The sequence below is a fragment of the Muntiacus reevesi genome, chromosome 9 (genome assembly GCF_963930625.1).
Source record: "Muntiacus reevesi chromosome 9, mMunRee1.1, whole genome shotgun sequence".
In the NCBI taxonomy this organism is placed as follows: domain Eukaryota; kingdom Metazoa; phylum Chordata; class Mammalia; order Artiodactyla; family Cervidae; genus Muntiacus; species Muntiacus reevesi.
In genome coordinates this window covers 52,300,615-52,318,068 of record NC_089257.1, presented here as the reverse complement: position 1 = coordinate 52,318,068, position 17,454 = coordinate 52,300,615, and the positions used below count along the sequence as shown (strand labels likewise).

Sequence of the window (17,454 nt, the reverse complement as noted above, 5' to 3'; positions counted from 1 at the left end):
TTCATGGATGACACAGGGATGGAGCAGCTGCCACCCTGGTCTTACACTGAGAGGGATGCAAACTCAGGGGCCAGAAAAAGTCTCGTCCTGCCCCCCAAATCGAAACCCTTGTTTTATACCCAGTGCAACCTCTACAGGAGAAAGATTCTTGGCAGGAAACCAGCTGAGGCAGAATAAGCATTATTCCCCCTTAGACAATACACCAGTCTTTCAAATTAACCAATATTACTTGAGCCCCTACTGGGTGCACAACACCAGCCCTAAGCAGTCCATAAGCGTATCAAGGGAATGTAGTGGGGACAGAAGGCCCCCAGGCAGAGACACAATCAATATTTCTGCACCTCCCCAGCAGCACTTCTGCAAGCTTGCGCATGTGCGTTTGCACACATGCCCATTCATACATACATACACACATGACGAGTTTTCAGGGAAAAAAAAATAATAATGATAATAATAAAGGAGATGGATATGTATTTCCTTCTAGGATCTCTTCCTCCTGCAAATTCTGCTAACCCTGATAGAGGAAGAAAGAACTCCTCTCTCTAATCAAAATGCAACCCATTTCCAGTTATATCTATGACTTGCACTAAAGCTCTTCCAGTCTCGGACATTCACAATGTGGATGGCCCCTCGGTCCAAATGACTAATGATGACTTTACTTCCAGGGGAGACTTCAGAGGCCAAAAGGCCCAAAGGCAAAGCAAAGCAAACCTCACGTACACACAGACCTGGCACACCAACATGGACACCTTAAAGATCACTTCTGTATATTAACCATATTCTCTAAAAGCGCCCAAGAAAATCCAAAAAGGATGTTCCAGGCCCGGGGAGAGGGAACCCAATCCCTCAGCCCCACTCTGAGCGATCCTTCTACTCAGAGAACCTGGCTGAATCAGCACCCAAAGGAAAGCCATCATCTCAAGCTTCTCCCATCCCTCTCCCTGCAACTCATCACCAAGAATGTCCGGTTGGCCCTTCATCTCTCAACTGCATCCCCTCTGCTCCTCCCCAGCCCACTAACTTTGCTCCTGTCTCACAGGCAGGACCTCATCACCCCTCTCTGAACTGGGCTGTCCCCTACACCCCCACAATGACACCACTACCAACAAGTTGATCCTGCCAGGTTCCCAAGCCTGGAAGTACACTAGGATGATGTAGGTGGCTTCTTAAGAATATCGATCTCAGCCATGATACCAGAAGTACTGAATCAGAATCCCCAGCTCATGTATTTTTAGCCAGCTTCTCCTCTGCTAATCTACAGCCAGAGAAGTTGTCCCAGAATGCAAATATGGCTTTCATCCTACACTCATTTTAAATCTTTCAGTAGATGCCCACCCCGTCCAGAAACCAATGCATAGCAGGACACCCACAGCCCTCACCACCTGCCACTAGCCTGCTTTGCAGGCATCTGTGCAGTCAGTCCCCCATAGCTAGGGACCAACTCCAAGGTGCCCAGACACAGCAGGCTGCCTGCTTCACCCCCTCAGCCACCTGAGTCCTTCTGCTCAGCTGCTTGTCTCACCAGCAATTCCATCTAAAGAATGTCTACCGGTCCTTTCAAGACCAAAGTCACCAACCTCTCCTCCGGGAAACCTTGACAACTTTCTCCACTAGAAGTCACTTCCATGTCCTCAAAGCACCTCAAATGAACTTCTAACACCATACTGGTTCATCAAAATTTCTCTTAAGATATTATGGTTATGGTTCATCAAAATTTCTCTTAAGATACTATCTCCAGCTGATCAGTAAGCTCTTTGACATTCCTATGTTTAGTACCTCTCAATACCAGATGAATTGCTGGAACTTAAAAAAAATTTTTTTTTTGCTAAATGCTTTCCTTGTGGGCACTCCTACCATTCTAGAGAGGACACTGTGCATCTGGAGAGTGTCTACATGGCCAGTTAAAAAATATGTACGTATAAAGGATACATACGGTTTCAGAATCCCAGAGGTTTTCATTGTGAGCTCTCCACTTGTTAGCTATGTCTCAGGGTGACGTGTGTATGTGCATGCATGCAAAATGGGAATTAACATTACCTACCTGCTGCAAGATTAAATGATCCATACAAGTACAGATGTCTCAATCCTCGGCAGTCATTACATACGGTACTCATCTGTATGCTTACAGATCAGTGGGTATTTGTGCACACACGGCTGAGAACTGTGCCTGGCACAATGCAGGTCCTCAGCTAATTGTTGAACAAATGAACACAACTATAATTAATAGTTACTGCTTATATATCTGTCATTTCTGCTACAATGCACATTTTAGGGTCTCTGTCCCATTCATTTCTGTACCTCATTCCCTACCCCAGCGAGATAAAATTAGTTTAACATAAAATATTAATACAATCTTCATGACTATTAAGAAATTCATCCTTGTCTAAGGAATCACAAAGACAGCCTCAGGCATAGTCTAGATGAGACCCACAGAATGCAATAATAAAACACAATAGTTTCAAAACCTTCCTCCAGTCTCCAGAACCCCTGACTAGCTAGCCTCTGCTGGACCTCCAACTCAAAGTAGGGCCTATGACCTAAGAAGCCACAACCTGAGGTCTGAACTGTGACACACACCCTTCCTCCACAGTCTGTGACATCACGACCCGGAGCCCCCAGCCCCCAGCCCTGCTGGCCCCCAGCCCTGATGCAGCAGCTGCTCCGCCTGGGACACTGGGACATTGGATCATCAGATCGGGAGCCGGCTTTTCAGCTCACAGCCAGTTCACCCCCCAGGGGCCTGGGGGCTGCAGTCACTGGCCAAAGTGTCAGGTTACCACAAAAATAACAGCAGGCCTACACCAGGAAGGCGTGCAGGCCAAGTGCAGAAGGGAAGAGGCGAGAAAGAGAAAACCAGGAGAAGAAAAGCAGACATTTGCATCTGAGTTGAAGAGGAACTGGGTTTTATAAAATGTACTTTATATTCTTAAGTACACTCTTTTAACATCACCACTGCAGCCCCTGCAATAACTCATTTATTTAGCATCCAAGCCAGAGTAGCTCATATTTATACTATACTTAACTACTTTACACGTGCTTTTAAAAACATTATTTTAAGGTAAGAAGGGGGGTGGGTTTTTTAATTTTCTTATTTAATACTATTTAGAAAAGTCAGATTTGGGTCAATAAAGATTTCAACAAGTATTCCCATTCAACAATTCCTGATATTACTCAGCTCTAATTTTCCCAAAACTTCATCCAAACATGACAGAGCTAATTATGCCTAGAGAAGGAGGGACAGATCTTCAAAAATTAAAAGGTCAATAAAAAGCATGTATGCATTTTTTTTTTTTCCCTTAAAATAAAATTACAGATAACTCTCACGCTACCCTTGTGTAGGAACACTTCTGGCTTGATGTGGTCTGACCCTGACTGGGTACTTCAAAGTTGACTTCAATCACCACAGGGAGTTAGCAGGTTATTGAATCTCCATCCATTGTGCTTTCATCTTGGTTTACTCCACACACTAGGCCTCTTTAATTGGCTCCTCACAACTGTTTTATAAGAGGGTGGATTGAGACCCAGCTACAAGGAAAGGATGCCCTTCTTCCAATGGGCAGGTAAACCAGAGACCAGGCAGTGGACCAGGTGGGTGAAGCCTCCCATTGTAATCTCTTACATGTGAGAGTCGCTGTGAATGCCCTGGCAGGAGAAGACAGCTAACTCTAATAGGCACCTTACCAGCCTGAAGGTGTTGAAAGAGAAGGAAGATTAAAAAAAAAAAAAAATCCAAATGGGGGAGAAAAAAAGGATTCTCTGTTCGCTTTTTTTAAAGTTAATTATGATGGAGAAAAGTTCCCCAACATCATATTATTTTGCAGTTACTGATGTTTGTTTCATGTTAAAATATCAGGGTTACAAGTATTAAATGGTACAGTAGTGTTCTAAACAGGACTCTACTGCAAATACTTAAAAGGGGGATGAGGGGATCTTTAAAATGATTATCCTACTGGCAGCCAACAGCAGCTGATAGACATGCAGGTAAGAAGATTCTATATCTTTTATTTTTCAGCTTTGAAGAAATAATAGCTCTCTCCCAATCCAACCAGTAAAAAACTTCAGAGAAGGAGCCTACTATCAGCAGAATTTGAGCTCTATAAATGTACAGGAGCATCAAATCAACAGTGAAATGAGAGGCAGCTTCATTCTGCTTTAAAAAACAGAGTCGAGTTCCCAGAAGAGAGGACCCCATCGGGCTCTCGCGGTCAGAATTCACACAACTCATGCAGAACACACCACACCGTGCAATTATCCACCAGCACTGCCACTGCTAAAAGATCTTTAATAATCCTGATTTTTACCATAAAAGCTCTCATTATTATCCCAGCTCTCTTTTGCTTGTTCAGCGGGCCTGGTCACTTACAGGAGGATGAGAAAAACCCAGGGACTCGGCTCATCTTTCCCCAGCCGTGTCTTCCAGGGAGTGTCAGGGTCCCCGCAGCCCAATGCCACGCCACCACACTGGCCGGCACTCTGGGTTTAAAATTAGACGCGCCCTGGAGAGCCACGGGTAACCTTCTGACAAGGTTAGCCGGCAGAGCAGAGCGCGGCTCAGCGAGGGACATTAATAAGAGGCAAAGGAGGGCCTTTCAACAAGCACATTAGGGCCTCTCGGAGCCCCTGCAGTCTGGAAGCCGGGCCCCAGCATCAGCAGGCTGACCTAGGCTCTTACTTTTTATTCCACCGAGTCAGCAGCTTCCTCTACAGACGACAAACACAACCTTCAAAAGTATTTCTCCCTGATTAAATTCAAAATACTTGGCTGCTGATCGTACAAATAATGTTTTAACACTCTAAACTGGATTTTAGAAATATAGTATTTATAGGATGGCTCTAATTATAAAGTTAATGCCTGCAGGTGACCAAAAGAATGGAAAGAGAAACACACGTTAACTTTACCACCGCCCTCCACCAAATAATAGTCAGGGCTAACAAGGCATTTTAATGTATTTTCATGCACTATAACATTATTATTATTATTACCTATTGTGTGGGGTTCCTTTAGTGTCCACCTAAGGTTTCACATTCAGCGTTTTCCTGAGTCCTGAAATATCCTCTGTATTCATGAATTCAAGAGGCATAGTAATTCCATGTCGTGGATATACTATTATTTGACTATTTTCCCATGGCTCGACATTTAGATTTTGCCCAACTTTTCACTGTATGGCAAATATCCTCGTAGTGACTTCCAACAGATTCCAAGAATCCAAGGGCAGGAAAAACTTGAAGCCACTGGTACAGATTGGGAGCCTCATAAAGACAGGGACGGTGCCTGTCACGCTATAGTTTTTTTTTATTAAAGCAATGTGTCTCAGTACTTTCCAAAGAGACACCCCTAAATTCTAATGTGAAACATTCTGAGCACCTACCAAGAGATCACCAGGCGAGAACCACCAAGGTCCCCTCAGCACTGAGACGAAGGAAGACAGTCAAGGCACAGATCCAACACTTCTTAACATCTGTCAAAGGTGATTCAGACACCACCCCTGCCAGCACCTGTTTAAAATACTGGAAACACTTCCACACAGGCTGGAAAGAGTCAGGGACCCAAGCCTGACGAATGCCTGTCCCCTTAGCTCCTGCCCCTCTTCCAGAGCCCCCAACCTCCTCACTATCCAACAAGTACAGGGTAAGTGCCTGGCATAACTGGGGGCCTCCAGTGGTTTCCACTGCGTTGATGTCCACACTGTCTGTTAAATACTTTAAACATCACCCTTCTTCACATACCATCTGTAACTCAGGATATGCTTTATAAATATTGTTAATCCTCCCCTCCAACCAGTTCCTCAGATACCACTGTTTAAAATCTTCATTACCATCACATCAGTGCTGTTTCTTAAATTCATTCTCTAATATTCTATTTTTAAAACTGAAATGGACAATTAATAGAAAGAACTTACCAAGATGTTGGTGGGGGGGAAAGGGGGCAGTTCTCACTAAATTATTCTCTACAAAGCACAGTGAGTTGGTTCAGACAAAGACAAATATCACGATCCTGAGGGTCATGGACCTATAGAAACACCAGTGACACTGGTTCCCCCAAGGGTAAAAGTTATCTGCTTAAATCACAAGAGACTTGGAGGAGCTCTCAGATCCTCAGTTATAGTCTCAGCAAGCTAAAGCAAAAATACAGAAATGCTAAAGTCTAGAGATAAAAGGAGTCAGTACAGCCTAACTTATGCCCAGACCACCCTGGTACTGGATTACTCTGTAACACCAATAAAAGCAGCATGTGGGGCAGGGCATATCACTATGCTCTCGGAAGCATGACATCTACCTTAGCCCTCTCTTCACAGGGCTAACTATTTTCTGTGGGAGAGAAGAGATAACTAGTTCTCTTATCTGTGGAACAGAGTTTCATTTCCTTCAAATGTTTTTGTCTATCCTCTATTGGGGCTGCCAGGGCAGCAACACCAGCCAGGAAAAGGAAGAAGGACAAACAAGAGGTCTGTAAAATCAGGCTTTCAAAACCAAGACGGTGTCAGCCTGGATACATGACAGCACTGTCCAATATAGCGGCTGGGAAGGTGGCTCAAGCTGCAATCAGCTCAAAGACAATGCCCAGCCACACCTCCATGGCAGAAGAATATACTCCAAACCCCAAGTCACTACGGGGGCTAAGGCTTCTTTGCCAAATCAGTATAATTCTAATTGATGGGTATAAAAATATTTTTGATTCTTAAAATCAAATATAATGGCTAAAATTTAAGGAAATGCCTTGAAGTAGTAGATGGAAATAATATTCAGAGCTAACATTTATTCCTCACTACTGTGTGTGAGGAACAGGGTTTAAGACTCTGCTTTTATTATTTCTTCTAATCTTCATTACAACTCTATTAGGTAGAGATATAATATTACCATACCCATTATTCAGACAATGAAGCAAATAAGGTTTAGAAACAGTAAGTCTTTCATCCACAGATAAAATAGAAAATGCAGATTCAGATCTATCTCACCTTGAGTTCAAGGTCTGTCTTTGTGATAGAGTGAACCTCTCATCACTGGAGATAATCAAGGAGCAGCTGCACAATGTCTTAACAGGGATACTATGGAGGGGACTAGAGTAGGAAGAATGTCAGAGAAGGTCCATTCCAACCCCTGATCTATGACAGATGAAAACAAATTGCCTACTCTAGGCTGGCCAGCAGGCATGGGACCTGAGGAGTAGGACAGAGGCAATAAATGAAGTCGGCACACTTTTAGAGTCAAGATAAGGGACAGGTGCTCTATCTTTCTGCTCACAATAAAAAGCAGCTAAAAAGCAAGGTCACTGGAGAGTGTCCAGACTCTTGGCCACTGGGACTCCAGCAGAGCTGGCCTAGCAAGCAATGATGCCTCTTTCTCCCTCTCCAGAAATGCAGGGGCAGAGATGAGCCCCTCGCTACTGCAGGGAAGGGAAACAGTTCGGACCCTTATACCCGAATTTTTTTTCTAACACAAAGCTAGTATTTATGGTGAATTAATGACTCAAATTTGTACTGGAAAATATCAAGAACATAACCAGAAAAGGAAATGAGTGAACAAGTCACACAGGAGAATAAGCATATGACAATACATGCCTCTTCACCAGGAGGGAGAAAGGATGGCAAATTCAAGCAAATTTAAAGTGCTATTTTAAACCTCATAATCAGCAAACCTTAAAAGAGCAATAACATCTGTAGTGAATATAACCCAGGAACTATGCTAGAGGTATTGGGGATGTGAAGATCCAAATGGCTATACTTACTAAGAGTCTCAAAAGGCTGAAATTCTTTGACCTAATAATCCTAACACTAGAAATTTATTAAGAGAAAATCCCATGGGAGAAAAAAATTAGGAGCACAAAGATCTACATTACAGAATTGTCTGTACTACTATGAATGGCAGAATGATTAAGAAAACCAAGCACAAATGCAAAGGAAAACTGTGTGTTCATTTACAAGAAAAATCAAAAAGTACAGACAAACAAAGGAAAGTTACTCAGAGCAAAATACAAAAATACAAAATTTTTAAAAGCAAAATACAAAACTGTGTGTATATGTATTATCTACATAGTTGTGTGTATATATGTATGTGTGTGTATACATATGCAATTACAACTTTACGCACATTTCTACAGAAGTGAAAAAGAAAACAGTTACTGTTAGGAGGGTGACATTATAGGTTTTTATTTTACACTTTTTATGTTCTATTTTGTAATTTTTAATACATTATTGACTTTCTTTAAGAAAATTTAAGTAAACTCAGATACAAGAGATATTCAAGCACCTAAACACAAGAAAGCTTGAAGGTCGGGCACCTGTGAACACTTGCACCCTGTTTTACCACTAGGATCCACCCAACCAATCTCAAACTCCATATCTAGTCTTCACAACCTCCAAATGCAGACACAAGGCACAGATTATAGCTGACTTCAGGTAGACCTAAGGACTTAAAAGTTCCTCTAAACATTTCAGTAGCAATAATGGCTAAAACTTAGAGAGTATATATACTGTACCTGACCATATTCTAAGCAGTTTTTATGTCAATGCATTTAGCCCTCATAACAACACTATACGAAAAGTACTATTATTATTCCCATTTAGAAACAGGGGAACTAAGAGACAAAAGCCAGGATCTGAACAGCCTGACTGCAGGGTCTAAACTGATAACTACCCAACTAGATTGTGTGAAGTATAGACAAGTCTCCCAGCTGTTGCTCTGCTGGTCCTCTTTCCTGAAATGTCTTTCCTCCCCTTAGCCACCTATACAGTTGCCACACATACTTTGGAGGCCAACTCAAGTGCTACCTCTGCAGCAAAGCCTTGCCTGGCTCTCATGTCATCTCTACGTTGCCTCTCATATGTCTCATGGAACTTCAAACACACAACTACAGTTTCACTGACACTGCCTAGTAATTGCCCGAGTCCACCTTCCTCATAGAGGGCAAGTTTGGGATGAGGAGCAGACAGAGGTAGTCTTTGTCTTATGGGTCACTAGCCCAGTGTCTGGCAGGTAACATGTAATCAAAGAGGGAGGGAGAAAGTGAAGAAGGATGGATGGGTGGCCAGAAAACTGCATGAATGACTACTCATTAAAGGCAGTAGAGAATGAATGCATGTGTTGCTGGGTGACTATTTCACACATGCTTGGAGTTAAAATAAAATAGGGCCTTGAAGAGTATTCATCCTCAAACAAGAAAGAAATCCACTAAAACAAGGATAAACATTGAGGACATTATGTTAAGCGAAATTAGGTCACAAAAGGACAAGTATACATCCACACATTCTAGTTTGTATGGGGGCTCATTGAACCAGCTCCTTCACATACCAATGGATGACAGTACTCAAAGATATTCTAACTTGAAACTGAAAAAAAGGTGGGGGAGGGGGAAGCAGGAGGGGTGGGATGGGGCGGGGAATTCAACTGCAGATGGCCAGACAGGTTCCTACTCCTCCATTAGAAAAGGGGAGACTTTTGTGTGTGTGTGAACAGCTTATTTCCAGAATCTCTACCCCTCCCCTCCAGAGGCACAGCTCCGTGCCCATCATCCAATACCCAGACTGAGACCCAGGTGCCAGGAGCAGCACAGGGCCTTAAACACGTCGCCTCTTCAAATTCTCTTGAGGTCAAGGGAATATTTTCTTCTTTGCAGGAACAAAAGTTTAAACGGCAGTTTGGTCAATTCGTCAGGCACCTATTCTTCAGGCTAAAATTAGAAAACATTCTTTAAAGGCTGATAAATCTTTATTAATACTGAAGGGTCAGTCCAAAAGGCAGAGGAGGTAATTGCTGTTCTTTGCCTAGACCATTTTCCCTTCTTCAAGGCAGCTGGTACCTGTACTGAATTTCCTCTGTAAGTGTTTCTGCAATATAAATTACTTCACCACCCCTAAAACTGTTCTGCTGCACATACCTCCAAGTCTGGTGCATGCCTCCCAGAGGAGAACAAACTTTTAGATTTGCTACTGAGCAAGGGTGTTTTCTTTACACTCCCCCACCACCCTCCTAATTACTGGGCAAACTATGAAGAGCAAGGCTCATGCACTCTGGAACTCCACTATGCAAAGAATACAGGACCCAACTGAAGAGCATAAGTGACTTCCAGCATGAAGCTGACTTTGGGGCACGTGTACACATTTGAGCTACTCACAGCTCCAACCAGGTCAGGCTGAAATGAAAGTAAAGACTGTCAAGGTAAGAGATACACCTGCCTGTGTGTTTCTGGAAACCCTCAATCAGTAAGCAAAGTCCTCACATGAATGTTAGGTTTTGTTCTTACTCATTCACAAAAAATTATAGGTAAAGGACATTTGAGGATCTGAAATAGAGAGGACTGACACTCAAAGGACATTTTTAAATGGAGATCATGATTACTTTGTCTCTCTCTCTCTCTCTCTTTTTTTTTTTTTTTTTGCTTAGTCTTGCCTCTTTAGTCAAACTCTTTAGTCAATTTAGTCAATTAAAACACATTAATTACGGGGACAGAGATGAGTCAACACTAACTCTGAGGACTTAATTTCTGCTGGGAAAGATAAGACAGGACAATAATATAACCTTTAGCAAAAGAATTTTCCTCATCTATAAACAAGGGAGCCGAAACAGGACTTTAAAGTAGCTGTCAAAAGTAGGATTCTATTTCTACTCCATTCAGCTGTCTATGGAACAAGCAGAATTCTGGCCCAAATGTGGGTGGATTGTCTAGCATTTGAATCTTGTTAAAGTCTCCTAAATGTTACTGACCACATCATTCATTCATATACACATATGTGTGTATGTGTATATATATACGTATATATATACACACAAACACGTATACACACACATATACGCACATTCTGACAGCACTGTTGCTTCTAAAAGAAGCAGACTGTGACAAAATAATTAAAAAAAAATAGTGTTTATAATTCTGTCCAACCATTTCTAAAGGCTTTTGATATCTTTTAAGAAAATTATGGGTAAATTTTAAAAAGAAAATACACTCATGTATAACAACTCATTTAAAAGAGAAGTAAAAGCTTCATTTGGCTGTCTATCTCAAAGAAATACTTCTTGCTTCCCTTTCCACCCCTGATTTACCGATGAAACTACTCCATGAACGAACAGGAATCAAAAACCCAGGTTCCAGCTGGAGTCCATGACATTCCATATGTCCATCAAAATTGATAAAAATTCCCTGTTTACTTAATATGTTCAAGCCCCATTCAATAAGCTTGAGGATTATACCTTCATCTAAAACTCAGAATACAGTGATTATTTAGACACTGAGATTTTTGGGGTTTAAAGAATAATCACTGATCAATTGTTATCTTCTATAAAGAAGAGAGATGACCGCATCGATCCCACTTTACCACTAGTTGAATTCAACAAAGTATCTAAAATCCTAAATACACAAATAATACTCCCAATTCCATGTGCCTTCTTTAAATTGAATTATTTCTATTTTAAGATGTATTGCTATTATGCAATCCTGTGTTTCCTGAAAAGTTTGTTCTAGGTAGGGCAGTGGCATGTTCAAGTGCTCTCACACACAACACACACACAGTCAAGAAAAAAAAAAATCTCTTTGGTCTTAATAGGCTGTAAATACATTCACATACTCCAGTTTTGAGCAGAAATAGTACATGAGAGGAAGAAAAAAAGGATACATTTGGAATTTCAGGATATTGCATATAGATTCAAAGAAATCTGAGAGGCAATTTGCCAGAGTAAACAAATATCATAATCATATTAACATTTTAAAGGAGACTGTGTTCCCAGTTCACACATACTGGTACAGTGCTTGAGGGACTGCCTTATTCCCTTCTGTAGATGTGCAGATAAAGCATGGCCTACAGAGAAACATTTCCTACTTCCCTCCTCACCCCTGCTTTACGTAGGGCTGGGACACAGAAGTGTTAGGTACCTGGACTGCTCAATTTATTTCGGTGTCATAAAACACATACAAGCATTTGTTCAATTAGCCTTAAACAGGCATGTGGCCAACCCTGGGCCAGGCTTTGCGCTGGAGAGATAAAGATGAGTAATAAACACGCACCCCGCCCTCAAAGATCCCACAGCCCAGTGAGAGGCAGACACATCAGCTGAAACCCGAGAATCCAAAACAGGGCATAGCACAGAGTAAGTGCTCAAAAAACACAAAGCAGGTTTAGGAGTCAGGGAGGGCAGGCAAAGATCTACCCGGGGATCTGCAGCTGGGTAGGGAGCCTGACTTGAGTGTGGAGGGCTGGGCTGGAATGCACACTCCACCACTTAGCTGCAGTACCAGGGCAACGTGGGTACTGTGGTCACGCCTCAGTGTCCTCATGTGCTCCCTCCCAGAGCAGTGATGAGCTAACATACAGGGAAATGCCCGGATTGGCAAGCATGTTAACCCCATCTCTGCCCAATGGCAGCCCCTGGGCTGTGGCAGGGACCAGGAATGGCAGAGAACCACTGCAGCAGGAGATTTTTTTTTTCCTACTTCTTTCTCTCTCTTTTCTAACCCTTCCTGCTAAACCTCCTTCCCCCAAAGTTGACTCAGAGTGAATGAACCAAAAAAGGAAGTGGGAGGAAGGGAGAGGGAAAGAGAACCCTGGCTAACTGTGAAGAAAACATGGCCATCCTTTAGAGGGGAAGCCATCAGTAGTTCTAAACTAGAAAAGGGAAAATGCAAAAACCAACGAAAAACTCCTGAACCAGATACCTAAAACATTTCAACTTCTGCTGGTTAAACTGCTTTTCTGGATGGCCTCGGACTCTCGCCAATTAGCTGGAGTTATTTTCTTCCCATCTCCCTGTTTGAACTTCCTTTACTAAATTAAAATAATTGCAGCACATTAACATTTAATCAACACAAAAGACTAAACCAAGCTCAAATATAATTTTAGATCTTTCATTTTCTTTTTTTAAATAAACGGCTGCTTGTGTATTTTTGTATATCTAGTGATGAATGCTCACTTGTTTATATCTATATTTTCATGCACACATACACACTCATTATTCAAGTAGGTGCACATCTATATACAAATATAAACCAGCCTCCTTGTAGTTGAGGGAAGCGTGACAGATACCAGCATGTACGGGGAGGCAGCAGGAAATGTAAATTGAGTGTCTACCCCAGAATCCTACAACCTCACCTCGCACGCAATGAAGAAACCATGAAATTTCGAAGAAGACCAGGGCTGGAGGTGAACAAACTCCAGGGACTAGATCCAGCCCCTAAAGAACCTCTCCTAACCCAGAGGGATGGCATGGGGATGGTGGTGGGAGGGGGGTTCAGGATGGCAATGTATGGCAAAACCACTACAATATTGTAAAGTAATTAGCCTCCAAATAAAATTAAAAAAAAAAAAAAAACCTTTCCCTCTTCCTGGAGGAAATCTTGCCTTTCAGTAAACAGGACCCTTGTCCCAACCAAGAGAGCTGAAACTGTTGGGGGGGGTGGTGTGGGAGGGCGCGGAGCAGGGGCCCCAGCACTGCCTTCATACCTGCAAAAGCCCACTGCCACATGGAGGGATCTGGAACCTTCACATTGCTGTCCCTCCATTCTCATGAGGTTAAGAAATGCTGCCAAGTTCACTGCAATCTACCTCAGCAGGCCTTTACTTAGCAGCAGCTATGTCCCAAGCCCAGCGCTCAGACCTCACTTCCCATGGCATCATCTCATGTGTGTTTCACAAAAGGAAGGAGGGAGTCCTACTCTCCTTTCAGAGGTGAGGAGTTTGAGGATCAGAAAAGCTGATGAGGGGCCAAAGGCAGAGACCACACTGGGTAAATGGAGGAGCCCCCAGGCCACTTTCACATCGTAATGACTGGCCCAGGACTCCGAATCTGAGCTCCTGGGCTCTGGTCTCCCTCCAACTCTAATCTAAGCAGAGTCAATGGTAAACAGGTCTTACCTTTATGAACCTTAAAGCTTAATGACTATAAAAGGAAAAAGAGAAGCCAACTTTTGTTCTGTATCTTCCAAGACAGTCAAATAAGAACCCTCTCTGTGATCATGATTCAGCTCAGATCTCAGAGGTGGCGTGGCAGTTTCCCATCATCAGCTCTCTCAGCAAACAACATGGTCCCTGTCCCCTGCCATTGCTGCTCTCTCAGCTCGGGTTTTCACGGCCTCAGGCATTCACCTACTGTGCCCGGAGGAATCCCTTCACTGCCTGCCTTCCTGGAAGACATGAAGATCCTTCTCAACAATTAACTCCAGCCCAACCAAGCAATGCTTGAGCAACCTCAGAGGTCTCTATGCTTATCTTTACGACATCTGATACTCAGGTTTTATTCTCTTCAACCCCACTGTAGGCTCCTTACCCAGAGACCCAGCCTTAACTTCTCTAATATTTGTCATCACTATGACACTACCACCAAGCCTTCGTACCTGGAGAGAAAGCCAAACAAATATCCATATGTCAACATTTTCTGGGTAACTGTGAGGTCACATAAAATAAAAACTGAAGTAGGAATTAGGTTTTTTAAGAAAAATAATATGATATGGTCTTGGCCCCAAAAAACTCACAACCCAGTGAGGAAGACGGAGACATAAATGACGGCTAGGATCTGCTGAATCATTTGACACTGGAATTTGCCAGTGACCAGGAGTTGGAAGGGACAGTCACTCTGAAGGATGAGAGAGTCTGCTCCTGATACTATCTCAAAGGATATGATAACCGGCTGACTTTAACAAGGTAGAAATTTAATAAGGATAAATGTCAAGTCATGCACTTAGGTCAAAAAAAAAAAAAAAAAACCCACTCACAAGTATAGGGTAGAGAAGATCACATGAGAAAGTCTTAAGGGATTGGGTTGCCCAAAAGCTCAATGACTCAGTGTGATGAGGTGCCTATAAAAGCAACTGCAATATCAGGCTGCGCTGAGTAGAATGCTGCATGCACAGAAAGAAAAGTGAAATCTCAAATCTGGGTCCCAACAATCATAGAGGGATGAACAGTCAGAAGTGTGCACAATTCAGAGAGTTGACAGGAGTGTGACACCATGTCCTAATAGGAATGAGGATCGTGAAGCTGGAGAAAGAACAACGTACATGGCTACAAGAGTCATCTTCAAACTAGTCTTGAACTTTATCATTCCACTCTCAGAAACAGACAACGGAGATATAGCTGACCTAACCTATAGAGGCACTGACATTAACCCAAAAGCAGGGGTTTAAAATATGAGAAGGAACAGGCAAAAATATCTGATGAAACTGAATATATTACCTATCTCATTATAAAATAGTGTTACCAACTGCAGTATCATAAACAGTTACTGATAGGGAAGTAAGAAAATTCTATCTATAAGGAAAAGAAAATTACAAACTACTATATACAAAGAGTATGATTAATTTTGTAAAAACAGCAACATACACATACATCAAACACTGCACTGAAAATGGTATGGAAGACAATGTGGTATGAAGCTCACAACACTGATTACCTATGAGCAGTGAAGTTATTGATAGTTTTCAATTCTCTTTTTTACTTCTCTATATTTTGCTTCTCCATATATTCTCAATGTTTCATAGTGGACAAACACTGTATATCTGGAAAGAAAAACTCTCATAAATGTTTCAAAAGAAAATGGGCTATCTGAAAGCTCTAACATACAAAAAAAGGAATTAAGCTTGTAACTTAAGCAGGAAAGGAGGGATTGGGATTAATGGGTGAAGATTCTAGGAGACCTTATTTGACTCAATAGACAATGGTCTGTGAGAGAAATAAACAGTTCCACTGTTATAGTGAGCTCTCCAACAAAAAGGCTGTGACTCTAGAATGTTTTGAGACTATTTGGGGAAATACTGTACTGTAGGGAATACAGTACTGTAGGGAAAGTCTCCATGGTGTAGAGGGCTCGCTTCTCCTAAATCTATATACTTCAAATCCTTTAATACTGCTCAAGTCAACTATGCTGCAAAATCCATAATACCTCTATTTCACTCTCTATATAAGTTCACATTCTCAATCAAGCTTTTAGGATCTAGTTCTCTGTTCTCTCACCACATCAGAGCCAACTCAAAGAACATCCAACTGGGACTCAAAGGTTCAGATCCCAGCAGTAGCACTGGAAAGAACACAGCCTTGGACAAGTCACAATCTCTAGGAGTCTCAGTCTGCACAACTGTAAAATGGCAGTAAAATGTATACAACCTCACAAGGTAAAGCTGATTTTTCAAGATAAAGCCTGTGAGACTGCTTTATAAACAATAAAGTGCTATACAAGCAAAAGACAATACATTCCCGTCATGAGCACATATAAGCAGAAGTTGGATGGGCAGTTACACGGATCCTATTCCATTGGAAGCAGAAAGCTTTAATTCCGAGATCATATGATTCTACCTTGTTGTTCAAGCATCACCTCCACCAAGAGGTCCTCTACTCCTTTCAACTTTCTTCTGACTTCTGACACCAGAGTATAGCAATGATTGCTTTTTCTCAAACTTCTAAGGCTGAGCTGATTTTTCATTATGATGACATTTTCTTGAGACAACAACCAAGGCTTCCATCTTTATCCTCAACCCTCAGTGCTGCTGGTAATTCACAAATGACTATTGGTGATTCGACTGAACCTTAATAGAACCCCTAGGGCTTCTCAGGTGGCTCAGCGGTAAAGAATTCACCTGCCAATTCAGGAGACACAAAAGACACGGGTTCAATCCCTGAGTTGGGAAGATCTCCTGGAGGAGGAAATGGCGACCCACTCCAGTATTCTTGCCTGGAAAATCCCACGGACAGAAGAACCTGGCGGGCTACAGTCCATGGGGTCTCAAAGAGTTAGACATGACCGAACATGCACTCCAGCTCCAACACCCCAGGACCCCTACATTTAAAGGACCAGCACTCTTGACATCAATATGAAAAGATGTTACAGTGCTGATTCCCGAGCCAAGTCCCTGCTCCACTAAATCAGATCCTGCATTTTCACAAGATCCCCAGATGATTCCTATGCTAACAAAGTGAGGCTGCTGCCGCCGATGTACAGACTACCTTCAAGAAGCAAGGGCCAGAGGCACGCTCATTCAACAAGATCTCTCTCCAAAGACCAGCAAAAGGACTGACTCATCCTCTGACTCGTTTAGTCAGTCATTCACTCACTCAACAATAATATATTATGTTCCTGTACCATGCCAAGCACTTTTCTAGGCACCAAGTCTGTTCGCGCAGGTGTAGTTGAATGGTAAGGATCCTCTAATACTAGAGAGAATGGCCCCATCCAGCTGCCTGATCACAAAATCCAGCTAAAAACAATTTAAGTGCCTGTGAATTCCAGCTCCTCCAAGCCTGGCCCTGCGCCTCAACTGCTTTGCAGGTGTCAGGGCTGATAACTCTTCACAAACCACGGAGAACCCACCCACACAATAGCCACAGCTCAATGGTTTGGGCACAGCCCCTTTATATTTCTGCAGGTGTTACATTCCAAAGATACTTCTTACAAAGCATGGCAGGAATTCTTCACTGAGGAAAGAAAAGAGGTTCAAGAAGGACCTGATTTTTCCCCGAGAGACAGAAGAGACTAAAACCT

The 17,454-nt window shown here is 42.5% G+C and overlaps 1 protein-coding gene across 9 annotated transcripts in view; it reads right to left on the bottom strand.

Annotated features, from left to right (window-relative positions):
• The window catches only part of TEAD1 (TEA domain transcription factor 1), a 267,742-nt gene that overhangs the window by 193,198 nt on the left and 57,090 nt on the right, over nucleotides 1-17,454 (bottom strand). For 4 of the 9 annotated variants that reach the window (XM_065945223.1, XM_065945224.1, XM_065945227.1 and 1 more), the window contains exon 1: nucleotides 4,302-4,352. The exons of 4 other annotated variants lie outside the window; for them this stretch is intronic. In XM_065945223.1, the coding sequence (XP_065801295.1) occupies nucleotides 4,302-4,316 (15 nt within the window). In that variant the 5' untranslated portion in view covers nucleotides 4,317-4,352. One more of the 9 variants, XM_065945231.1, reaches the window with a different exon arrangement.